Source organism: Mobula birostris, chromosome 1 (genome assembly GCF_030028105.1).
Source record: "Mobula birostris isolate sMobBir1 chromosome 1, sMobBir1.hap1, whole genome shotgun sequence".
Classification (NCBI taxonomy): Eukaryota; Metazoa; Chordata; class Chondrichthyes; order Myliobatiformes; family Myliobatidae; genus Mobula; species Mobula birostris.
In genome coordinates this window covers 53,262,890-53,290,616 of record NC_092370.1, presented here as the reverse complement: position 1 = coordinate 53,290,616, position 27,727 = coordinate 53,262,890, and the positions used below count along the sequence as shown (strand labels likewise).

General features: G+C 40.2%; 1 protein-coding gene across 3 annotated transcripts in view; it reads left to right on the top strand.

Annotated features, from left to right (window-relative positions):
• Window positions 1-27,727, top strand: part of spidr (scaffold protein involved in DNA repair) — a 280,768-nt gene that overhangs the window by 227,187 nt on the left and 25,854 nt on the right. For all 3 annotated transcript variants that reach the window (XM_072255220.1, XM_072255211.1, XM_072255230.1), the window contains exon 11: window positions 16,322-16,483. In XM_072255220.1, the coding sequence (XP_072111321.1) occupies window positions 16,322-16,483 (162 nt within the window). The remainder of the gene's footprint in view (window positions 1-16,321; window positions 16,484-27,727) is intronic.

The following is a 27,727-nucleotide window of genomic DNA, read 5'->3' as shown; positions in this document are numbered from 1 at the left end:
CCTGACCGGAGTAGTCAACTGTATAAAAAGGGATTAAATGCTCGGGATGTTGACTGCGGTTGAACATTGGTATTGGGTTGCTTGTTCTTCTATTGAAATTGGTGTACTTTGAGGAGATATTAGTGTTGATAGTATTTTTCCATTGCCTTGAGATGTCTGCTGAAGATTTATTAAATATACTATTCGATTGATATTGATAAGGAATTTTTCGAAGAATCCTAATGCTTTTTTTAGGATAAAGAAATAGATATTTGTTAGACTTGCAATCTTATTTCTTTTATTATTAAATGGACAATTTACCTTAATAATTTACTTGGTTATTAATGAACTTGTTAAGGACCAAGACACAAAATAAAAAATTGCTGGAAATCTAAAATTGAATACCCCTTATTTGAAATTCCAAAATCCAAAAACATCCACAATCCAAAGTTGTTTTCATCACTGTAAAGTATGCACAAATGTAAAATTCCACAAGGCATTGAGAAGGTTCCCAGGTGATGAACACCACAGACAGTTCTGAGAACTGACCTCACATATGCAATGAATAGCAGTTACTGAAAATTAGAAAGACACTGCATAAAGTGAAAAATGAAGATTTTGACTGTATATTGAAAGAGTGGATTCATCAGTGTCGGAATGAACTATGCCGCTTAATGCTACGCTGGTCATGAAACAAGCAAGGATCTATCAAAACAAACAGAAAATTTAAAGTATATATGAATATTCAACAAGCTGGTTGAAGAAATCTAAGAAAAAGCATGGCATTAAATTTTTAAAGGTTTAAAAAACTTTTAAAGAGAAAGTGCTGATCACGAAGCAACAGAGAAATTTATTGATGTCTGTGAAGATGATCACTGATGAAAATCCAACACCAGAACTAGTTTACAATGCTGATTGTTTTTATACCTTACATGAAACATTAAAAAGAGTAAAATACAAATACAGTGTACCTTTTAATCAAAACATGGCATCGTAGGTGGAGACTGAAAGCCTACCATTGTTTGTTGTTGTTCAACAGCTGATTCAGGTTTCTCCTGATGCTGCTGGGCTGCTTTTGTTACCCTGCACACAGTATATTTCATTATATTAAGGATATACAATGTAGTTTTACTCAAGTACATATGTGTGATGAACAGGTATAAGACAAAATCTGCTTACTGGTAGCACATAAATTCAGAGCCCGGCAATGAGGTTGATCCCAAGCTATCTCATATATTCCAAATTCTGGAAAAAATCTGATATCCGAAACACTTTTGGCCCCAAGCATTTCAGATATGGGGCACTCAACCTGTTTTAAGTTATAGAAAATCCCAGCAGGTCAGGCACCATTTGTGGAGAGAGAAACACAATGGAAGAGCAGCGATCTTTCTGCAGGTACTGCCTAACCTGAGTGTTTATTACATATTTGATTTGATTGTCTCAAACTGAGTAATCCAGCATTAATACTTTGTTCCAAGTTGCTGATATCAGGCAGTTTGACAGTAGGTCTTGGTTCAAAGTTCAAAGTAAATTTATTATCAAAGTACATTTACGTCACTGTACACAACCCTGAGATTCATTTTCTTGCAACCATACTCAATAAATCCATAATAGAATAATAATCATTATAGAATTAATCAAAGACTGCAGCAACTTGGGTGCTCAAACTAAAATTTATTATCAGAGTACATACATGTCACCACATACAACGTTGGGTTTTTTTTCTGTGGGCATATTTAGCAAATCTATAGGACAGTAACTAAATATCAGGAACTGTTAACTGTAAACAAACTGTACAAATGCAGATCTAAATAAGTAACAAAGAGCGAGAATGGAATAACAATATAACGGAGTCCTTAAATGTGTGCAGCTATCCCCTTTTGTTCAAGAGCCTGATGGTTGAGGGGTAGTAACTGTTCTTGAACCTGGTGGTGTGAGTCCTGAGGCTCCTGTACCTTTTGCCTGATGGCAGCAGCAGTTCAGCCAGTGTGCAAAAGACAACAAACTGCAAATACAAAAACAAAGGAATAATTATAGTGAATAAATAAGCAATAAGTATTGAAAACCTGAGATGAAGAGTCCTTGAAAGGGAGTTCATTGGTTGTGGGAACATTTCACTGATGGAGCAAGTGAAGTTATCCCCTTTGGTTCAAGAACATGATGGTTGAGGGGTAAAAACTGTTCCTGAACCTGGTGGTGTAAGTCCTGAGGTTCCTGTACCTTTTTCCCAATGGCAGCAGCCAGCAGTGAGAAGTGAGCGTGACCTGGGTGATGGATGCGGGTGGTGGTGGTGCGGAGGGTGGGGTCCCTGATGATGGATGCTGCTTTCCTGCAACAGCATTTCATGTAGATGTACTCAGTAGTGGGGCTGCTCAATGGTAAGTGTTCTGGATACAGAAAGGAAAAATCCACAATGGAGTATTGACTCCTGTTAGCAAAAGTATGCAGCTAAACGTTATTGAAATTTGGCTTCAAGGTTAGGCTTTATTTGTATGTGTACATGTGTGGCAGTGAACTGTGTCATTTGTGTCATCATTTTGTGATGGGCTAGGGGTGGCCAGCAGAAAAAGCAACTAAATTGTAATCTTGCAATAAGTTGATGGAGGATAAGAAGACTTGTGTAACAGATTGGAAGGTGGTTGTTAACATGAAATCAAACTCATTGGGAGGCTAAGAATATAAACAGAAGATGGACAAAATTCATGGAAGACAGTTTTCATTATCATCTTCAGCGTGAGCATGAGATAGGAGCTAGATTGTTGCCAGTGCTATGGAATATCTTAATTATAAGTGAAAATTAACATGCAGGGAGCCAATTATTTTGCGTCTGGTGTATGAAGAATATTGACACATATTTCTTATTTTTGTTCTAAGAGATATCCAAACATTGTTTAAATTGATTAATGTGTGCAGGTAATCAACATTGCATTTAGAATGTCAGTAATTATTCATTCAAGAATGCAGTACATTTTACTTGAAGAAAGTTAACATCAGCTTTATTTATCACATGTGCATGAAAACATTGAAAATACGGTAGAATGCATCATTTTTGTTAACAACTACACAGTCCAAAGATGTGCTGGGGCTGCCTGCGTGGATCGCCGTGCTTCTGGCACCAACATAGAAGGCCCACAACTTACTAACTCTAACCCATACTTTTTGGAATGAGGGAGGAAATCAGAGTACCCAGAGGAAACTGAGATGGTCAAAAATGTACAAGTTCTTTACAGACAGTTGCAGAATTGAACCTGGCATTGTAATAGTGTTACACTCACCGCTACACCACCATGCTGCCCACCTACGCTATCTTATGTCTTAATCTGTAAGAAATTCTTGTATGCTATCAGCTTTAAAAACATCCTTGCATTCCACATCATTTTCAAACCTTCTAATAGCCCACTCTAGTAGGCAAAATAATGTCCCTTACAGACTTATTTGTTGAAAAATGTAGCATACCCGTTTTGTTTTCTCTGTGGGTAATGTTGCTGTTTCCTGCTTTGTTCTGAGAAAACATGTGGTCTGGCAGGAATATGATGTCGGCTGTCATTTGCTCAAACACGACATTACACGATGCATGTCTCAGCAGATACTGTTCGTAAACAGATCTTACAGATTTGGAGCAAACTGCTTGAAAAATAGTTGGTTCATTCATGGGATAAGTTTGAAAAGCTGTTGAAGTAACAACAGCATATGACTCTGCATTGCCTTGATGTGAAAGTTGGGCAGGCATAGTGTTTGTTCCTTTGGCAGCTTTTTATATAACTGATTTAGATGTAGCTAGTGATACTCTGCCAGTTCCATTAAAGCAGGCTTGAACTAGGTAGTGACTTAATTTTTTTTGCAAACAAAGTTATATATGAACAGCAAAAAGGGGAGTTGTTTTGAAATTCCAATAATAAATTTCCATTCAACAGTTTAATAGTCAAGTACAGATGGAGTTGACTTTTTCATAGAACTTTAACCCTTTGAATATTGTTCATACTTCCTCATGACATATGATCCTTATCAAAATCACAATTTACATTCTGTGTGATTAAGGGCAGATAATCCTTGTCAAGGTTTACATTCTTTAACATGGTGTACATCATCAGCTTCCTCCTGACAGTACTTTGACTAGCTCAAGGTCAGATATTGTCTGATAATGCTCCTGAGGTCCCTGGGCTTCACTGTGCTAAAGACGCTGCAAAACTGCAGCCTTCTGTTGCTCTGTATGTTTACCATAAGGAAATGAATTTATTATTTGATGATTCATAATATTCCAAAATGCATTTAACAAGTTGCTCAAACTGAATCATGGATTTATGTCATGCATTTTCTATAGATGTTAAATTCCTCCTGATCACCATCAGCACAGGTGCACCACGAGGCTACGTACTTAGCTCCCCACTCTACTCACTTTACCCTTATGACTGTGTGGCTAAAACACACTCAAGTTGGCTGATGCTACCACTGTCATAGGCTGAGTTAAAGTGGTGAAGAATCAGCGTATAGGAGGGAGATTGAAAATCTGGCTAAGTGGTGCCATTACTCAATGTCAGCAAGACCAAGGAGCTGATAATTGATTTCAGGAGAAGGAAATCAGAGGTCCATGAGACAGTTGTCATCGGAGGATCAGAGGTGGAGAGGGTCAGCAACTTTAAATTCCTCTGTGATATTATTTCAGAGGACGTGTCCTGGGCCTAGCATGTAAGTGCAATTACGAATAAAAACTCTTGACAAACTTCTATAGATGTGCAGTGGAGAGTATATTGATTGGCTGCATCATAGCCTGGCATAAAAATACCAATGCCCTTGAACGGATAATCCTAGAAAAAATGGTGGATATGGCACAGTTCATCATGGGTAAAGTCCTGCTCACTATTGAGCACATCTACATGAAACACTGTCGAAGGAAAGCAGCATCTATCATCAGGGACCCCACTACCCAGCACATACCCTCTTTTCACCGCTGCCATCAGTACAAAGGTACAGGAGGCTCAGGACTCACACCATCAGGTCCTGGAATAGTTATTAACCCTCAACCATCAGGTTCTTGAACCAAAGGGGGTAACTTCACTTGCCCCATCTTTGAAATGTTCTCACAGCCTATGGACTCACTTTCAAGGTCTCTTCATCTCACGTTCTGATTTATTGCTTATTTATTTATTATAATTATTTCTTTGTTTTTATATTTGTTCAGTTTGTTGTCTTTTGCACGCTGGTTGCACACCCAAGTTGGTGTGGTCTGTCAATGATTCTGTTATGGTTATTATTCTATAATTTTATTGAGAATGCCTGCAAGAAAATGAATCTCAGGACTGTATGGTGACATATACTTACTTTGATAATAAATTTACTTTGTACTTTGAATTTTCTTGCAGAGGTTTACAGGAAAAATAAAAAAATATACAATTGAATTTTCAAAAAAAACATACATAAACAAAGACTGACAAACAACCAAATTGCAAAAGAGATAAAAAGTCCAAATAAAAAAAATACTGAAAGCATGAGTGTAAGAGGCCTTGAAAGTGCGCCTGGAGACAGACTATCAACAGATGTATTTTACAAACCTACTGACTCTACCGATATCTTTTATAAGCCTACTGACCCTCACATTTGTCTTAACTATAGTTCTTCCCACCCTTTCACTTGTAAAACTGCTCTCAATTTCCTACAAGTCTGCCCTTACCCTATCCTTCCACCATCATAACAGGGATACAGGGTTCCCTTGGTCCTTACCTACCACCCCAAGAGCCTCAATTTCCATCACATCATTCTCCGTGATTTACGCCATCTGCAAAGGGATTCTGCCACTAACCTCATCTTCCCCCCCGCTCCCCCCACCACCACTTCCCAGAAGGATTACTCTCTATGTGACTCACTTGTCTACTTATCACTTCCCACTGATTTTCCTCCTGGCACTTATCCCTGAAACTGAGACAAGTACGACACATGCCCCTCTACCATTCAGGGCTCCAAAGAGTCTTCTAGGCAAGGCAACAGTTCACCTGCAAGTCTGTCAGGGTCACCTATTGCATCTGGTGCTACCAGCACATCTTCCTCTACATTGATGAGACACAATGTAGATTGGGGGACCTTTTCATTGAGCACCTGCACTCTGTCTGCCGCAAAAGGCAGTTCTCCTCGTGACTACCCATTTCATTTTAACTTCCCATTCCCATTCTGACTTATCTTTTCATGGTGTCACTGCCATGATGAGGCCAAACCTAGGTTGGAGGAGCAACACCTCATATTCCATCTGTGTGGCCTCGAACTTAATGGTATGAACATTGATTTCTCTAACCTCCAGTAATTACTCACCCCTCCCTCCTTCTCTCTTTTACTATTTTGGTTGCCCCCTGATGCTTTCTCTTATCACCTCCCATCACATCTCTCTGGTTCCCTCTTCCATGGCCCATTGTCCTCTCCCTATAGATGCCTTTTTCATCATCCCTTTACCTCTTCCATCTGTAACCTTGTAGCTTCTCACATCATCCTGCCTCCCTCCACTACTCACTCACCTTCCCTCTCACTTGGCTCCACCTATCACGTGCCAGCTTATTCTCCTTCTCATTACCCAACTAATTCTGGCTTCTTCCCCCTTTCTTTCCAGTCCTGATGAAGGGTCTCGACCTTTCATTCATCTCTATAGATGCTGCCTAATCTGCTGACTTCCTCCAGCATTTCGTGTGTTGCTCTGGATTTCCATCATCTACAGAATATCTTGAGCTTATCTGAGGTTTAATATCTGGTTTGCAGTTACTTAGGTGACTTCTGTAGAATATTGTGAGCCTGACTTGTGAAAGGGGTAGAAGATTAACCAGGGTTCTACAACTGATCACTATCCAGTAAATATTGCCTGTGAATGAGGATGTCAGCAGCACATCCTACAAATGCTTGCATCAATTTTCCAGTATGTGGAAGAGCCATTAAGAGATTAAGCTATTTTACATCTAGTATTGTGTAAGGAGAAACGATTGAATGATCTAGTGGTTTAAGGATCCTTTAGAGAACAGTGATCACAATATGACACAGTTATATAGAAAAACAAAGTGATTTCATTCAATTTGGCACAAAGATCTTAAATTTGAATAAAACAATTTATGAGGGGATATGGCATGAGTTAGTTATGATAATTGAAAACTACATTAAAAGGTATTCTGGTCAAAAAAGCAATAGATAACACCACAAAAATTAACACATAGTTTAATATATGTCTTTTCTAGACAGTTTAAAAACAGAGTAGTTAAAGATGATGTTATGTCAAAGGTTGCATTATGTTGCCAAAAAACAGCTGTAAGCCTGAGGATTGGGAACATTTCAAAAGAATGGCAATGAAGCACCTCTAATTATTGTTGAAAGGGAACGCAAAATATCAGAGTAGGCTAGCTAGTAGAGTACATAAAATAGACTGTGAGAATTTCTATAGGTATAGAAAGCAACTAAAGTAGGAACACCATGCCTCTTGTCTCTATACCTGATGCACTTCATAATGTCCTGGTGTTATTACAGTGTGATAATTGGGCAGAACAGTGATACTAAGTGGACAGACAGTGGTGTAATTGTTCTCCAAAATGACAAATAGGTTCAGAAGAGAAATTGAAAGAAAAGTAGGGGAACAAAGAAAATTATGATGAAAATAAAATAAAGTTTTATAATTTCATTTGTCTTCCAAACTTTCGCCCTGTTTGCTTTGCTTCATAACTTTTCTTTTGTCAATCCATAACTATTTTTCTATCTTCAGTTAGTTATGTTTTCATGTTGATTGTGAGTGAAAGTTTTGCAAAGATTTTTGCAAACTGTTTGCCACTCATTTTCTAATGATTATAATGTACAAGTCAGACTAAATTAAATAACTTCTTGAAAAGAAAGACTTTTATACTTTGCAAAATTGGTATTGATACCAATCCTGTGGCATGTTATGATGAAAACAGATAATCTTTTCCTGCATTTGCAAAGGTTCTTGATGCAATATTCTATGCAATTTGGTCTGTGTACCTAAGATACAATCTACTTAACAAAAGGTACTTCAAAGATTAACTGGGTTGATTTCAGGGATAGCTGGCTTGTTATGATAAGAGATTGAGTAGACTAGGCCTGAGTCTGGGATTTAGACAAATGAGAGGAGATCATGTGAAAACTTAGAAGATTCTCACAAGCTAAACATAGAGAAAATATTTCCTTTGATTGAACTGTAAAAACCAAGGATCTCAGTCTTGGGAAAGGGGTAAACTATTCAGGACTGAACTTAGGAGAAGCTTCTTCAGTCCCTGAGGGCTTTTGAGGCTTCGACTTTGAGTTCTTTCAAAACAAGATTTTAGGATGATAAGGGAATGAAGGAATGTGGCGATAGTGCAGGAGAATGTTAACAGGTATAAGATCATCTAAGATATTATTTTCTTATGTGTGACTGTTATAACAGTATATGTATTTTTACTTTGGAAAAAAGTCTCAAAGAAAGTCTCATTCTAAGTGTCAATGGGTTATATGCAAGAGATTGATATTTGAAATGCAGCTGTTAAAGGAAATGTTTTGTGCATTTTATATTTACATTTTCAGATACCACATTTATGATATTGGTTAATCCATGTTTTGTTTTCATTTACCCATGCACAAGGATATTACAACAGCTGACAGTCCTTCTGAACGTGGGGACTTTTTATGATAATTAGTACCTGTTGTACTTAATACTAATCTACTGATTAGTATAATTTTTAGTATGTCACATTTAGTATTATGTCGTCTTAAGTTGTCAACATTTGACATCTGAAGAATTCGTTTGTTTTGTACTACTTCTTGGTGCACACATTCTAGTGTCTGGCTGAGAGAGTTGTTTTTGTTAAATTTAACACTTAATTTACATTTTTGACTATAATTAAATAATTAGCACTTTGTTTTTTAAAATTAATTTAGATATGCTACAGCACCTCATTAAAATAAGTTTTAAAAAAACAGATTTGTTGATTGCTTTAAGCAAAGCAGCTCTGAATTGTTTTTCACAAAGAGAACACAATGTACTGGCTGTACCCAGTTCAAGAACTGTTTATAATAAGTTTCTTCCACTGTGATTGGTAGAGTGAATGGAATTGTACTCCGCCTCCTCCAGCTATCCCATTGAGGCCTCTCTCAGATTTGTGGTTACTTTTGTGATTCTGGCTGCCTATCATTGGCTGACTTTTTTGACCTTGCAGGGAATAGCAGGCAAGTTCCTGGAAACCAATGTGTGTTGGGAACTGTTGCTGTTACTTTGTAAACAGAACTACCCAGTGGTTTAAAGGGACATGAATGAAAGTTTTCAGGAAAAACAAAATTGGAAAAAAAACATTGAAAACCAGATGCCGGAATGTTACTCAGTGTACTTCGTTGTTGTTTCAAGAAGATGAAAGAATGATTAGAAATTTGCAGCCTGAAAAGAAACTCATTCCTCTGCCAGTTCTTTAAAAGATCAGTCGACTTAGCCCTTTCAATCACCACTTTTTGCACATATCCATGCAATAGTCAATTTTCAAGTGCATTTCCTGCGGCCTTTTAAATTTACTTTTGGTATCATTGGCTACCAGACTGACAATTAGACATATGCCCACTGTTTCCACAAAATACTTTATACACTTGGGATATTGATAAATTGCTTATTTACATAGTTTGTTTGCATATGTTAAATAGACAAATATATAGGATTTCTTCCACTTGTGGGTGTTTGGCAGTAATTTGCCCAGAATTCAATTAATTTGGCATAGAGGTAGTGAAGTTGTAGTTTAAGTGGCATATGAGTTTGGGCCTCAGATGTGCATGTTAGATTTTAACAATAAAATCTGATGCTATGCTACAGTTTTAGAAGTTTCAATATTTATGTTGGAATTGTTCCGTTTTGGAGGAGAAATAAGCACCTACATGTCTTGCCAAGGCTGAGCTCTCATACCGTGAATGTTCTTAAATTTTGAGCTTTGTCCAAGCAATTACAAAAATTTTTCCTTGGCTGACTAACCAAGAAAAGTTTTCAGTTGTTTCATTCAGGAAGGTATTTTGCTTTTCCTAAAGATACTGAATATCAAAATGCCATAAACAGAAAGAGACGAGAGATACCAAGTGTCTTCCTTGTTTTGGTAATGGCACTGACTTCCTCTGCTGCAAAGGCATGCTGTGTTCAAAGCACTAACTCTCTGAAATTTATGGCTTTACTCATGAATTAGATTGTCTCCAGGCTATCGGAATCAGGACCAGGTTTAATATCATTGGGACATGTAGTGAAATTTGTTAACTTAGTGGCAGCAGTACAATGCAATACATGATAAATATAGAAAATAAATAAATCAATTACAGTAAATATATATATATTATACACACACACACACACACACACACACATTTTAAATAGTTAAATTAAAAATAGTGCAAAAACAGAAATGTTAAAAAGTGAGGTGGTATTCATGGGTTCAGTGTCCATTTCAGAATCAGATGGTAGAAGGGAAGAAACTGCTCCTGAATTGCTGTGTGTGTTCCTTCAGGCTGCTATACCTCCTTCCTGACAGTAACAATGAGAAGAGAGCATGCCCTGGATGATGGGGGTCCTTAATAATGGATGCCAGCTTTCTGAGGCACTGCTCCTTGAAAATGTTTTGAATACTATGGAGGCTAGTACCCAAGATGGAACTGAATAATTTTACAACTTTCTCTAGCTTCTTTTGATCCTGTACAGTAGCACCCCCCCCCCCCACAGTACATCTGTAGAAGCTTTTGAGTGTTTTCAGTGACAAACCAAATCTCTTCAAACTCCTGTTGAAATATAGTCACTGTCTTGCCTTCGTTGAAGCTGCATTGATATGTTAGGACCAGGTTAGATCCTCAGAAATCTTGCCACCCAGGAACTTGAAATTTCTCACTCTCTCCACTTCTGGTCCCTCTATGAGGATTGGTTCGTATTCCTTCGTCTTACCCTTTCCGAAGTCTATAATCAGCTCTTTGGTCTTACTGACATTGAGTGCGAGGTTGTTGCTGCGACACAGTTCAACTAGCTGGGATATCTCACTCCTGTACGCCCTCTCATCCCCATCTGAGATCCTGCTAATAATGGTTAATTCTTTATTATTGCTGATGCTGCTCCTTTATGAACCAATAGATTAAACATTCACTAATCCTGAAGAAGATCTCAGCATATACTTAGAAAATTTACAAGGCCCACTTTTATCCTTTCATTCTGTAAGAACTTTTGTTTATAATTCAAATGTAAACAATATGTTATTTCAAGCAGAATTTATGCCTGAACAAAATTATTTAATTCTTTTTCAATGAATTTGAAATGTTTTCCATTCATCTTTTAAATAAAAGCTATTTGCTTATTCTTAGAAAAATATGGAGCCCATCTCAACATTTACATTCAGTAGAACAATTTTTATACAATATTTATTTTTGTTATATGACTGCTCTGAGTAAATGCAAGTTGTTATTTGCTGCAACTGTAGAGTAATCTTGAAAGAAAAAGACATGTATATAACTTTTCTAAAACTTGGAATATCTCAAAGTGCTTTATGGCCTATGAAGTCATTTGACATGTTTACCCTAATACTGTAGGAACATCAGTTTGATAAATCCAGTAACTTTTGTTTGTTTTAAATCCAACAATCATTATTGTGACTTAAATAAAATTGTCTTAGCAATTTGCTAGTATTTATAATAAACAGAAAAGTAGGCTATTTAGAACTTTGGTAGCAAGTTATGAATCTTTCCAGAACCTTGCAGGAGACCTACACTTCCTACTGAAGTTTGCTACTTAATAATGAAAATAAATCATATTTAAGTGCTCTTTATTTTCACTTTTGGTTCCAGGAGACAGAGCCACAAAGTACAATTTGTGTATTTATTTATGGAGCTTTATTTACATGAAACATAGAACAGCACAGTCCAGGAACAAGCCCTTCGGCCCAGCATGTCTGCACCAACCATGCTGCCAGTCTAAACTAATGACATCTACTTGCACAAGGTCTATACTTCTGGCCTTTTCCTTGCCTATTCATGTGTTTGTCTTAATGCTATTGTATCTGCTTCTTTCACTTCCCCAGGCAGCATATTCCAGGCACCTACCAATCTCAATGTTAAAAAAAAACCTGCCTCTCAAATTTTTAAACTTTTTTCCTCTTAATTAAATGTATGCTCTGTAGTATTTCATAATTGATTCTTGGGAAGGAGACTCTCACAACTTAAATACATAGCCAAGTTAGGTTTCTATCTTACATTTTTATCTTTCAGCTTTCTAATCCCCATCAATTTTTTTAGACTTTGTAATCCGACATCTTTTTTCTTCAATTTAGAAAAAAAAAATTACTTACTAGTGATTGGATGTGGAAATGCAAGCTCAGAAAACTGATCTTGCATTGTGGTATTTTACAATTTGGGGTAAACTAAATAAGTAATGTTTGGACATTGCTGGCAAGTCATCGCTTATACTCCATCCCTAATTGGTTCCAGAAGTGTGTGACTTGCTGGCTGTTTCTGAGGGCAATTAAAGTTAGCAACATTGGTGGGCCTGGATTGACGTAGAGTCCAGGTCTGTGGAGGGTGGCAGATTTTCTTCGTTAAAGAACCTTAGTGAAACAAATGATTTTATTTACAATAGAAGAACTTTAGTGAAGCAAATTGATTTTTAAAGATATGCAGTACTTTCAGAGTGATCATTATCGTTAGAGCATTTTTTAAAATGTATTTTATTAGTTGAATCTAAATTTCCCTTGCAGCTTTGGGAGATTAAAATTTGTATTTGTGAATTAAGTTTCTCGGCCTCTACATTAATGTAGTATTTTAACCACGCCATCACAATGGCTATCGATCAACAGTGCATATTCCACATATACTATTGTTTTGTACCAACCAATAAAGGTTGTCATGAAAAAAAAAACTTTATAATTGTTTAATTCTAAATTTAGAATTTCCCAGTTAGATTTCTAACTAAATAATTCATTAGGAGACATATAAGAATCCTATCTGTATTCTCAAGATTCAAGATTGTTTAATGTCATTTCCAGCATGCAAATATAAAGGAAAGTGAAATAATTGTTACTCCAGATCCACTGCAGCACAAAAAAGCACAGTAAGATAAAGAACAGAATAATAACAAACACAACACATAAGATAGCTTGTATACAAATTAATTGCATGTCCATAAAGTGACAGTAGGCACAGCATTGCCTGTACATAAGGTGACTCTGACAGGAAATGATAAAGTAGTGGTGGTGGGTGTGTAGAGGGGTGGGTTAGTGGGTAAAGGTGTAGATCAGTCTTACTGCTCGGGGACAGAACTTCTTGAGTCTGATAGTCCTGGTGTGCTATGTCCTCTCCTCTCCAATTGAATTGGAATAAACTGTATGAGCGGGTGGGGTGAAATTCTCCATGATGTTACTGGCCATTTTCCAGCACCTTTCTGTATATATATCTTTGATGGTGGGTAGGCTGGTGCTGGTGATGTGTTGTGCAGTTTTGACTGCTTGTTGTAGAGCATTCCTGTCTGCCGCAGTGCCGTTTCTGTACTATGCAGTGGTGCAGTATGTTAGAATGCTCTCATTGTGCATCTGTAGAATGAAATGAATATAGACATGCATAGTCCAGCTCTCTCCAGCCTCTTCAGAATTTTAATGTCTCCATGTTCCAGTGCTAGCAACAAAGAGCTACAGGTGTCCCCCGCTTTTCGAACGTTCGCTTTACAAAACCTCACTGTTACGAAAGACCTACATTAGTTCCCTGTTTTTGCTAACGGAAGGTGTTTTCACTGTTACGAAGAAAGGCAGCGCGTGAAAAAAGGCAGCGCGCGCCCCAAGCAGCCGCACTCCCCCGGATTCGGAATGGCATTCTAGCCGGCATTGCTTAAACACGTGCCTGTGAGCAGCCGTTTGCAAGAGGAGTTCTAAGGTATCGGAAAAGCCTGAAAGAGCTCGTAAAGGTGTTAAGCTTTAGCGTAAAACTAAACATAATTAAGCATTTCGAACATGGTGAATGAAGTAAGGACAAAGTGAGTTTGGCTTGTGGAAGTTGACGAAGATGATGTTGAAGAGGTTTTGGTATCCCATGACCAAGAACTGATAGATGAAGAGCTGATGCAATTGGAAGAGGAAAGGATAACAATCAAAACCGAATGCAGTAGCGAAAGTGAACTCATCCAGGAACTGAACGTGAAGCAACTGCGTGAGATTTTCGCTGCAGTGATAAAGTACGACTTTAATTTTGAAAGGGTACATCAGTTTAGGGCATATTTGCAGGATGGTTTGAGTGCTTACAAAGAAATGTATGATCTAAAAATGCGTGAGGCTAAGCAGTCAAGCAAGCCTTCCACATCAGCCACAGCAGATGACGAACCTCGACCTTTGACATCGAGGCAGGCAGACATGGAAGAAGATGACCTGCCTGCCCTGATCAACGATGAGATGACACCCCAGTGTCCCACCATCCCAACCCCTGGGCCGCAAACAGATAGCGATTAGCGGAGAAGGCAGCGGTAGTCGGGAGGCACCCAGCACATCTTTAAGAAAAAAGCTGAAACAAACAAGCTAATTAATTAGGTGCCGCCCGGCACGTAAATGTTGGCCCAATCGCAGATCGGTATCGGGTCGCTGCCCGGAGGGTGGGAGCCACTGCACCACCCCGACCTCTGATGACTTAGCCTAACACACCATCATCAGTGTGTTCTGCGCTGTCTTCCCGATTCCGGTAAGTGATACTACACTGTACATACATTATTTCTACTTTATATCGACTGTATTTTTATGTGTTATTTGGTATGATTTGGCAGCTTCATAGCTTAAAGGTTACTGGAGCGCGCTTGCGCTGTGTTTCTGCCAACAGCGTTTGCGCTGTGTTTCTGCTGAGAGCGCTTGCATGGGATTTTTGCTACGGAGAACAGTGCAGCAATGATTGTGGAAAAGTATTTCTACTTTATATAGGCTGTGTATTTATCATATCGTTCCTGCTTTTACTATATGTTACTGTTATTTTAGGTTTTATGTGTTATTTGGCTTGATTTGGTAGGTTATTTTTGGGTCTGCGAACACTCACAAATTTTTCCCATATAAATAAATGGTAATTGCTTCTTCGCTTTTCGACATTCCGGCTTTCGAACGGTTTCATAGGAACACTCTACCTCCGGATGGCGGGGGAACCCTGTATACCTGAGATGTTGAAAGGACATGTCATGTGGTATTATTGGAAAAGATACCAGCTCAGATGAAAGATTGGCTAACTGGCAGAAAGCAAAGAGTGGGAATAAAGGAGACCATACCTGGTTTGCTGCTGGTGACTAGTGATATTCTGCAAGAGTCGGTGGTGGTACCACTTTTTTTCACATTATATGTCAACGATCTGGATGACCGAATTGGTGGCTTTGTAGCCAAGTTTTGAATGATACAAAGATAGGTGGAGATAGGCAGTGCTAAGGAAACAGGAAGTCTGCAGAAAGACTTGGGCAGATTACAAGAATGGACAAAGAAATGGCAGATGGAATAAAGTGAAGGGAAATATATGGTCATGCACTTTGGTAGAAGGAATAAAGGTGCAGACTATTTTCTAAGCGATGAGCAAATTCAGAAATGGGATGTGCAAAGGGACTTGGAAGCCCTAGTGCAAGATTCCAGATTGAGTTGGTAGTAAGGAAGGCAAATACCATATTATCATTAATTTCAAAAGGACTGAAATATAAACACAAGATGTAATGCTGAGGCTTGATAAGGCATTGATCAGACCATGTTTGGAGTATCATGAGCAGCTTTGGGCCCCTTATTTGAGAAAGGATGTGCTTGGCATTGGAAAGAGTTCAGACGAGGATTATGAGAATGATCCTGCAAATCAGAAGTTTAAATTATGAGTTGCATTTGATGACTCTGACCCTGTAATTGCTGGAATTTAGAAGAATGAGAGGGTATCTCATTGAAATCTACTGAATATTGAAAGGCTGAGGTAGAGTGGATGTGAAGAGGATGTTTCCAATAATGGGAGTATCCAAGACCAGAGGGCACAGCCTCAGAATAGAAGGGAATCCTTTTAGAACGGAGATGAGGAACAATTTGTAGAATTTCTAGGTCAAGTCATTGGATATACTGATTGTATAGCAGAGGTTGATAGGTTCGTAATTAGTAAGGATTTCAAAGGTTATTGGGAGCTGGCAGGAGAATGACATTGAGGGGGAAATTAAACCTGCCATGATCAAAAGGCAGAGCAGACTCGATGGTCTGAATGGTTTAATTCTGTTCCTATGTCTTATGGTGTTATGGTTATATGGTTTAAAAAACAACAACGGACCAAGATAAAGTCTTACTGGACAAAAAATTCATGTTCAGAGAAAAGATAATCATATTAAAAATTAGATTAATTGTTTGTTTTCTTATAGGCTCTGTCTTCTGGTGCAAGACGTATATGGTTTATTTAGTGAAGTTCACCAGAACACATTCTGCTCAGCAGAAGAAGACCTGCTGACACAAAATGCTTGCTGGGAGGGAAAGACATGCTACCTCACAGGAATGAAGGTTCTCCAGAGAACAACACGTGGAAGGTACAAAGAAAAAGTGAATCAAAAAAAATGTATACAAGCTATCTTATGTGTTGTGTTTCCTACTATTGTGTTCTTTATCTTATTGTGCTTTCTTGTGCTGCATTGGATCAGGAGGAAAATTCAGGATGAAGTTAAGATTAAAGATTTGTGAACGTTATTGCTAACTGATGTTGTATCTGTCATTGTGACTTTTGATTTGTAATAGGGGAAGCAAAGTTCACTGTCTGCATTTAATAAAACCATGTTTTGGAAAGCAATTATTTAAAAATCACATTTCCTCAGAAATGTTACCTGCAATAAACAGAGTTAGTACTTAGATATTTCAAATAAAATTTGGAATTTAGATGATTAATGCAGTATGTTAACTATTCTAGGGTATGAAGTTCCCTTAAACACTATTGAACTTCTCAACCTTCTTTTTTCCTTTGAGACCTTTGCTTTTGAATGGTGTTCATAGGCAAATAGAGCAGCATATCTGGTTTACATCTGCAATGAAGGAAGTAGAATTAATGATTCAGGTCAGGAACCCTTCATCAGAAAACCTGTTGTTTTTAGAAAACTTTTGGTCTTCTGCCTCAATAACTCATGAGACATCACATTATTTATTTATTTATTTAGAGATGCAGTGCAGTATAGACCCTTCCAGCCCAACAAACTGCACTGCCCAGTAACCCACCTATTTAACCCTCGCTTAATCACAGGACAATTTACAATAACCAGTTAATCTACTAACTGGTACATCTTTGGACTATGGGAAGAAACCAAAGCACACAGAGGGAACCCACATACACATGGGAAGAACATACAATCTTTCTTACAGAGGATATCGGAATTGAACTCCGAACTCTGATGCCCCAAGCTGTAATAGTGTCGCACAAACTGTTATGCTACAATGGTGCCCTTAAAAAAAATGCTTCACATTTTTTGGAAGATATTGTGTACTGTTTGTTTGAAATATGAGGGGAAGAAAGAAAATTCTGAAGAAGAAAAAATTATTAACATTTCAGGTGGATGTCCACAAGATATTTTCTGATGTACTGATACAAGTTTAATTTGAGAGGGCAGAGATTTAATAGGAACCAGAGAGACAATAGTTGGGTGGTCAGTATATGAGCTGGTAGAGGAAGTGGTTGGGTCAGATACATTAACAACACTTAGACTGTAAGACCATAAGATACAGGAGCAGAATTAAGCCTTTTGGTCCACCGAGTCTGCTCCTCAGCTGATCCATTCCCCTCAGTCCAGATTTCTTACCTTCTCCCTGTATCCATTCATGCCCTGACTAATCAAGAATCTATCAACCTCTGCCTTAAATATACCCAATAATTGGCCACCACAGCCACCTGTGGCAACGAATGCCACAGATTCACCACTCTCTGGCCAAAGATACTCCTCCTCATCTCCATTCTTAATGACTTTCCTGTGATTCTTCAGCTGTGTCCTTTGGTCTTAGGCTCCCCCACTGCAGAAACATCCTCCCCACACCCACTCTATTGAGGCCTTTCAACGTTCGATAGGTTTCAATGAGATTCCCCCCCATTCTTTTGTATTCCAGTGAGTACTGACCCAGAGCCATCAAGTGGTCCTCATATGATAAGCCTTTCAGTCCCAGAATAATTTTTGTGAAACAACTTTGAACTCTGTCCAATGACAGCATATCCTTTCTCAAAGAGGGACCCAAAACTGCTCACGGTGCCCCCAAGTGAGGCCTCACCAGTGTCTTATATAAGCTCAAAATTACATCCTTGCCTTTATGTTCTAGTCCTCTCAAAATGAATGCTAACATTGCATTTGCCTTCCACGCCACCGACTCAACTTGCAAATTAACGTTTAGGGAATCCTGCATGACTGTTAAATCCCATTGGACCTCAGATTTTTGAACTTTCTCTTCATTTAGAAAATAGTCTATGATTGTATTTCTTCTACCATGTATTTCCCAACACCATATCCATCTGCCACTTCTTTGCCTATTCTCCTAATCTAAGTCCTTCTGTTGCCTGTCGGCTTCCTCAACCTTCCCTGCCCCTCTAGTTATCTTTGTATAATCTGCAAACTTGGCCACAAACCGTCAATTCCATCATTCAGATCATTGATATATAACGTGTAACCCTCAGGTTTGGCCAGCAGCATTAGTCTAGGGAAGACAGTCTCTGGCCCCGCCAAATGGGTGGAATCTGAGGTGTAAAACCTTTTGTTTGTGTGGATGCGATGTGATTGGTTCCCCCATTACGAGTCAGTACCACGAAAGGACAGACGGTACACCAGATGCGATTTAGCTTTATAATTCTTAATTTGACTAAAGGGTTAGTAAAGAAAACAAAAAGAAAAGGGCCCACTTTAATGAAACAGTCTAATGTGCATGTTGGAGCTCACGGTTTCCTGTCCGTTAGTCCTCCATCAGTTTCCCCCGGGTGTCGTCGACTCCCAACCCAACTCCAAATCCACTCTGTTCTGCAGTCTGCGACCTTGCGTCTTCTCTCTTCATCTCTCCGCTGAACAAAAGACCAAGAACACCTCGCTCTTAGGCACACAACAAGAAAAAGCACTCCCTTCATTGGACGGCGCACATTCCAAAGTCCCTGTTTTCTCTAGCCATAGCCCAAACTCTGCTGCTACAGAAAAACCATTACTTTAGCAGTGAAACCTTCCCCAGGGCATTATAAACGTAAAAAGAAGTGGTCCTAACACAGGCCTTTGTGGAACACCACTAGTCAACGGCAGCCAACCAGAAAAGGCTCCCTTAATTCCCACGCTTTGCCTCTTGCCAATTAGGCAATGGTCTATCCATGCTAGTGTCTTTCCTGTAATACCATGAGCTCTTATCTTGTTCAGCAGCCTCATGTGTGGCACCTTGTCAAAGGCCTTCTGAAAGTCCAAGTACACAACATCAACAACTTCTTCGAAAAAGTGATTACTTATAGTTATGGTATATCTTCTGTGGAAAATGCATTTCAGTGTCCTAAATTATGAAAAAAAAATTCAGCTGTAAACTCTCCAATTGTCTTCAGATATTTTAATCATTCAGGAGATAAATGAGGGAAAGCTTTTATAGAAGTAACTGCTGTGAGAAGCTATTATAGTTGTTTGTTCTCAAGCTTTGAAGCGTGATATGGTTTTAGGGGTGGGGCAGATGTGGGAGGAAAGGGTTTAAGGTTGCTGGGAAGACAAAGACAAATGTCATCACTTGTTATTTGCTCCTTTACTAGTAGATGAATTGATTGTAAAGTGACAACCTGTGCAAGCTGGAACTTGCTTGTTTAACACCTTACCATAACTGATGGCTGTCTTTTGCAATATTGTCAGTTGTATAGTCCAGCTAGAGTAATTTTAAACTCTAGTCGAACAGGTTTTTCTTCATCCTTAAGATACTATACAGACTGAAGCAAAGATTGCTTCATGCAGTAAACCTGAAAGAAGTGGAATAAGGGCGTGACTGTTTCATTGTAACTTTTTAAAAATCGCGTGCAAATAGTTCCTTCATCAGGAAAGACAAATTCAATGCATGTCACGCTTGGGCAATGATGGGAACATTACAATACGTGTGGGTTAATTCAGTCAATTAATTCAAGTGTTTTCACCTTCTGAACTTTCCAGTTTACTAGTTATTCCACATGGCGTTTAATCTGGCATTTTAAACAACTAAACTAAATAGCAGGTGGATTGGTTCAACAGCTTGGGAAAGTAAGGATAAAGTAAAAGGGAAGAAGAATGCAGGAGAAGTTATGGAAATTTCCAGAATAAAGAAAAAGTTTAGAAAGGGATAAGAATTTGGCTTCCAGTAATATGGACATAAAATTAAAAAGGATGACGTTGTGGGCATCGCTGAGTAGTGCTAAAAGAACATTGCAATTGGGAGCTGAACATCCAAGGGTATTCATTGTATCAAAGGACGAGCAGGTGGGCTGGCAGGGTAGCGTGGCTCTGTTGATAAGAAATGAAATTAATTCTCCAGAAAGAAGTAATTTGGGACCAGAAGATGTCGTATCCTTATGGGTAGTGTGAAGAAACTGCAAGGGTAAAAATCCAATGAGGGAATTATGTACAAGATGCAAAGTACAAATTAAAAAGGGAGATAGAAAAGGCATGCGAAATGAGTCATGAGGGATATGCATTTAGATTGGGAAAATCATATTGGTGCTGGATCCCAAGATATGGAATTTGTAGAATGCCTACAGGATAGCTTTTAGAGCCCACTAAAGAAAAAGCAATTTTGGATAGAGTGTTGAGTAATGAACCAGAATTTGATCCGGATCTTCAGAAGGCAGTGATCATAATACAGTTGAATTCATGCTGCAGTTTGAGAGGAAGAAATTAAAATTATATATATCATTATTACAGTGGAGGAAAAGGAACAACAGAGGCATGAGAGGGGAGCTGGTCAAAGTCGATTGAAAGGGGTCAGTAGAAGGGGGTTCAGCCGAACAGCGGTGGCTGGAGTTTCTGGGAGTCATTTGAAAAGCACAGGTTTAGATTATCTCAAAGGAGAAGCATTCTAAACGGAGGAAGAGGCAATCGTGGCTGACAAGGGAAATCAAAGGCATCATGAAAGCAAAAGAGAGGGCATACAACATAGCAAAAATTAGTGGGAAGCTGGAGGATTGGGAAGCTTTTAAAAACCAATAGAAGGAAACCAATATTGGACCACTGGAAAATTGAATTGAAGAGGTAGTGATGGGCGACAAAGAAATGGCAGAGGAACTTTATAAGTAGTTTGCATCAGTCAATATGCAAGGAATTTGACAATGTCAGAGGGCAGAAGTGAATGTAGTCACTATTACAAAGGAGAAGGTGCTTGGGAAGCTGAAAGGTCTAAAGGTAGATAAGTTACATGGACCAGATAGACTACACACCAGGATTCTGAATGAGGGAGCTGAAAAGATCAGGAGGCATTAGTAGTCATCCTAGATTCGGGAATGGTTCCAGAGAACTGGAAGATTGCAAATGTCACATAATTCTTAAAAAAGGGAGGGAGGAAAATGAGGAAATTATAAGCCAATTAGCCTGACTTCAGTGGTTGGGAAGATGTTAGAGTCCCACTAAGGATGAGGTTTCGGGTTACATGGCTTCTTTAGGGGGAATCTTGCCTGACAAATCTACAGGAATTTTTTGAGGAAATAACAAGAAGGATAGACAAAGGAGAGTCAACCAGTGTTGTTTACTGGATTTTCAGAAGGCCTTGACAAGGTGCTGCAAATGAGACTGCTGTGCAAGAAAAGAACCCATGGTATTACATTAAAGATAGTATCATGGACAGAAGATTGGCTGACTGGCAAGAAGCAATGTGTGAGAATAAGGGTTTTTTTTCTGGTTGTGACTGATGACTAGAGTTGTTCCACAACAGTCGGTGTTAAGACAGCTTCACTTTATGTTTTAAGTCAATGATTTAGATGATGAAATTGATGGCTTTGAATCCACGTTTGCGGATGATACTAAAATATGTGAAGAGGCAAGCAGTTTTGAGGAATCAAGTAGTCCGCGGAAGGACTTGGACAGATTATGAGAATGGGCAAAGAAGTGGAAAATGAAATACAGTGTAGGAAATTGTGTGGCCATAGATTTTCAGTAGCAGGAATAAAGGTGTAGATTATTTTCTAAACAGGGAGAAAATTCAGAAATCAGGTGCACAAAGAGTCTTGGAAGCCCTAGTGCAGGAGGTTACATGTAGGATAGATAAAGAGGATGCAGTGGATGTTGTTTGTCTGGACTTTCAGAAGGCCTTTGACAAGGTGTCACACATGAGGCTGCTTACCAAGTCAAGAGCCCATGGTATTACATAAAAGCTACTGGCATGGTTAGAACATTGGCTGATTGGTAGGAGGCAGCAAGTGGGAGTAATTGGATCCTTTTCTGGTTAGCTGACAGAGAGAAGGGGTCAGTGAAGGGACCGTTTCTTTTAATGCTGTATATCAATGATTTAGATGATGGAATAGAGGGCTTTGTTGCCAAGTTTGCAAATGATACAAAGATTGGTGGAGGGGCAGGTAGTGTTGAGGAAACAGAAAGGCTGCAGAAGGACTTTGACAGATTAGGAGAATGGGCAAGAAAGTGGCAACTGAAATACAATGTTGGCAAATGCAGGGTCATGCCCTTTGGTAGTAGAAATAAATGTGCAGACTATTTTTTAAATGGGGAGAAAATCCGAAAATCTGAGATACAAAGGGACTTGGGAGTCCTTGTGCAAGAACACCCTAAAGGTTGACTTGCAGGGAGAGTAGGTGGTGAGGAAGGCAAATACAATGTTAGCATTCATTTCAAGAGGTCTTGAATACAAGAGCAGGGATGTGATGCTGAAGCTTTATAAGGCACTGGTGAGACTGCACCTTGAGTATTGTGAACAGTTTTGGGCTCCTCATCTAAGAAAATAAATGCTGGCATTGGAGAGGTTTCAGAGGAGGTGCGCAAGGATGATCCTGGGAATGAAAGGAACATTTGATGGCTCTGGGTCTGTACTCAGCTGGAATTCATAAGGATGAGGGGGGATCTCATTGAAACCTTTCAAATGTTGGAAGCCTTAGACAGAGTAGATGTGGAAAGGATATTTTCCATGGTGGGGGAGTTTAGGACAAGAGGGCACAGCCTCAGGATACAGGGGCATCGAGAAATTTCTTTAGACAGAAGATAGTGAATTTGTGGAATTTGTTACCACAGGCAGCTGTGGAGGCCCGGTCATTTGTTGTATTTAAGGCAGAGCTTGATAGGTTCTTGATTGGACACATCATCAACGGTTACATGGAGAAGGCCAGTGAGTGGGGCTGAGGAAGGGGAAAAAAAGGATCAGCCATGATTGAATGGACCAAATCCCCTAATTCTGCTCCTATGTCTTATGATCTTATGGATTCCCTAAAGGATAACTTGCAGTTTGAATCAGAACTAAGGCAAATCCAATGTTAGCATTCATTTCAAGAGGATTGGATTATAAAAGCGAGGATATAATGCTGAGGCTTTATAATCAGAATCAGGTTTAATATCACCAGCATATTTGTTAACCTAGCGTCAGCAGACAATTCCATGCACGATAATATGGAAAAAATAAGTAAACCAATTACAGTAAGTATGTATATGTATATTAAATAGTTAAATTAAAAATTATGCAAACAGAAATTTTTTTTTAAATGAGCTAGTGTTCATAGACATTAGTCAGACCGCATTTGGAGTATTGTAATCAGATTTGGGCCCCTTATCTGAGAAAGAATGTACTGGTGTTGGACATGGTCCAGGGAAGGTTTACAAGAATGATTCCGGGAATGTAAGAGTTAATGTAAGAGGAGCATTTGATGGCTCTGGGTCTGTACTCACTGATGTTTTGAAGAATAAGGGAGAGATCTCATTTAAACTTATTGAATATTGAAAGGCCTAGATAGAGGCGAGAACGTTGAAAGAATGTTTCTAATAACGGGAGAGTCTACGACCAGAGGGCACAGCCTCAGAATACAAGGACGTCCATTTAGAACAGAGAAGGGGTGGAATTTATATAGCCAGAAGGTGGTGAGTCTATGGAATTCATTGCTACAGACGGCTGTAGAGGCCAAGTCATAGACTATATCTAAAGCACAGGTTAATAAATTCTTGATTAGTAAGAGTATCAAAGGTTACACAGAAAAAGTGGGAGAATGGGGTTGAGAGGGATAATAAATCAGCCATGATCAAATGGTGGAGCAGACTCAATGAGCCAAATGGCCTAATTCTGTTCCTACTTCTTATGGTTTAACTCTGATTCATTAAAAATATACCCTTGGTGTCTGCATCCCCTTAGGTATATGGGAAATAATCAATGTTATCATGCCCTTTCAATGATTCTTCCTAAGCTCCCTTCAATTATTTTTAATGTCTGAAGCATGCTCCTCTGCTATGATTTCAGTGAGCACTTGAACATTTTGACTTCTCCTTCGGTTCAAATCACAATGTCATCATTTATATTTATACTTAACCTCAGTGGTTAAACTCATGCAACAATAAGATGAAATACATCTTTGGTTCAATGATGCATAAGAATATGATTATGAGTAAGATTGGCCTTTAAGCCCCTTGAGATTGCCTTGGCACTTCAAAAGATCACAGCTAATTTTCTTCAAACTCCAATTTCCCACTCAACTGATATATTGTAAATGTCCTTTGATTTCATAGATTCCAAAAATTCTTATTGCTGTCAGCTTGAATAGATAACCGTGCAAACCCGGCTTTAGTGATTAGAATGCCCCAGGGCTGAGAGGAAATGGCGGTGACCTTGTTTAGGCGTATAAAATTTTGGAGGATTGATGACTTGAGGTTGAGGGAGATAATTTTTTGAAATATTGGGGAATTTAGAATTGGCAGTGCAGAGGAGTTGAGGCCTGATTAGATGAGCATGCCTGAATTGAATAGTGGGATAGTCTTGAGGGACCAGGTGACCTACACATGCTTTTTTTTTTATTTTTGTTCTTTTTTTTGAGTGAACAGCTACTTTCCTAACTCTACCTTTAATATCTGACCTTTTTGCTTGAGATTATTTACTTGAGTTCTAGAGTCACCAGTCAAGGGAAAGAAACCCCTTCAAAACAGAATCAATATGTTTCAAATAGATAAGTCATTGTTCTCCTTTATGGTGAGAACATAATAGACTATATTGCATAATATCACAAGAAAAGAAGGTAAAACTTGTGCAGGCTGCTACAGGTATGGTCTCATAAAAAGTCCTGGTCGTTTATGGATTGACTTCTTTATTGCCATATCCCAGTGACCTTGGAATTTCCCATTCTATTCAGTTATTGTATTTGCATTCTATCTTTCTGTGTCTCATACAGTTTTTCACTGGGTTGGCATCTGCTGAAAATATGTAGAAGGTGTACAAGCACTGCCCGGAGCTTCTCAAGATTCTTTGGAAGATCCAGTGAGTGATCTGGTGCAGGGGGACAGTGGCAGACCAGTGGAGCTACACAGAGGGGGTCTGGATCCCCAAGGAGGAAAATTTGTCGAACCTGGAACAGTTCAGATCCATCTCACTGCTTAGCGTGGAAGGGAAAATTTTCTTTAGTGTCTTGTCCCGCCGGATGACGGACTTTCTCCTCAAGAACGCTTACATCAACACCTCAGTGCAGAAGGGTGGAATTCCCGGAGTGCCTGGGTGCCTGGAGCACACTGGAGTAGTCACCCAGCTGATCAGGGAGCCGCACATGGGGGAGGGAAACCTGGTCATGCTTTGGCTAGTTCTTGCCAATGCGTATGGGTCAATACCCCAGACACTGGTGGAGTTTACACTGGACCAACACCATGTTCCCAGAAAGATCAAGGACCTTATCTTGAACTACTACAGGAACTTCAGACTGAGAGTCGCTTCTGGAGCTATGACATCAGGCTGGCATAGGCCGGAGAAGGGGATTATAACTGGGTGCACAATTTCCGTTACTCCCTTTGGCCTTGCCGTGAATATGATAGTCAAGGCAGCTGAGGCAGAGTGTAGAAGCCCGCTGACCAAGTCTGGTGTTCAGCAGCCCCAATCAGAGCCTTTATGGATGACCTCATTGTCACAACAACATCAGTTCCTGGCGGCAGGTGGATCCTCCAGGGCCTGGAAAAGCTCAGCGCATGGGAAGTGATGAGCTTCAAACCAGCTAAATCCAGGTCCATGGTGTTGAAGAAGGGCAAAGTGGCAGACAGGTTTCGTTTTACTTTGGATGGCACTACAATTCCATCTATCACCAAGAAGCCAGTCAAGAGCTTGGGGAAGGTCTTCGACTGTAGCCTCAGAGATGCAGCTGCCATGTGATCAATTTCTAAGGAGCTTGAGAGCTGGATCACCACGGTGGACAAGTCAGGCCTACCTGGAAGGTTCAAAGCCTGGATTTACCAGCATGGTATCCTACCCCGGATCCTATGGCCGCTACGGGTATACGAGGTGCCTGTGACAACTGTGGAGTTGCTGGAGAGGAAGGTCAGTAACTACCTTTGAAGGTGGCTGGGCCTACCTCGTGGTCTGAGCGGCGAAGCACTGTATGGAAGGTGCAATAAGCTGTGACTTCCCTTCAGCAGCCTGGACGAGGAGTTCAGGGTTTTCCGCACAAGAGAGGTGCTACAGTACAAGGATTCCAAGGGCCCTAAAGTGGCAGCAGCAGGCATCCAGGTACGGACGGGCAGGAGGTGGAAGGCTCAGGAAGGGCTGGTGGTAGCAGAGTCCCGGCCGAGACACAGGGCTCTGGTGGGGACAATGTCAACTGGGCGAGCGGAGCTGGGCTTTGGTTCACAACCTTGCTATGACAAGGCCAAAGGCAAGGTCAGACGCCAACGAGTCCTGCAGGAAGTGTGGTCTGGCGTTGAAGAGGAGAGGAGTAGCAGGATGATGGGCATGCGGCAGCAGGGAGCATGGACAAGGTGGGAAGGTGCGCTGGAGCGGAAAATCTCCTGGTCTGACATCTGGCAGGCAGAACCCCAGTGCATTAAATTTATGATCCACAGGCTGTCTATGATGTCTTGCCAAGCGCTGCAAACCTCCATGCCAGGGGCAAGATCGATACACCAGCATGTCCTCTCTGTCCAGGAAGAGGATCACTGGAGCACATCCTTAGCAGCTGCCCTAAAGCCTTGGGGGAAGGTCGCTACCGGTGGCGTCATGACCAGGCGCCGAAGGCAGTGGCAGAGAGCATTGTGATGGCCATGACCACCAGCAAACAGAGTGGTCAGAGGAAGAACATCTCCTTTGTCAGAGCCGGAGCACGGCCCCTACGTCAGCCCAGACCAGCATCATCATCGGGCCTGCTTAGCACCGCAGCAGATTGGCTGCTTCAAGTTGACCCGGGGAGGCAGCTGAAGTTTGCCGACCAGATAGCAACAACTTCTCTGAGGCTGGGTGTGGTCCTTTCTTCAGTGTCCTCGAAGCAGGTTGTCCTCATCGTGTTGTCAGTTCCCTGGGAGGACCGCATTGAGGAGGCAAGTGAGCGGAAACGGGCCAAGTACCAGGAGCTGGTAGATCAGTGCTGGGGACAAGGCTGGAAGGCTCGCTGTGAGCCTATCGAAGTCGGGTGCAGGGGTTCTGCTGGCTGCTCACTCTGCAGAGTCTACACCCTACTAGGCATCACTGGGTCTGGCAAGAGGAAAGCTATCAGGACCATCACAGAGGCCGCTGAGAGAGCCTCCAGATGGCTGTGGATCAGGAGGGGAGATCCGTAGGTCAACGTTGCTGGGACACAAGCTGGGGTCTGATCCACCCCAGCTGGCTCGCCTGGGCGAGGGTGTATGTTGTTGAAAGACCCGAAGCACCCGACGACCCCAGGT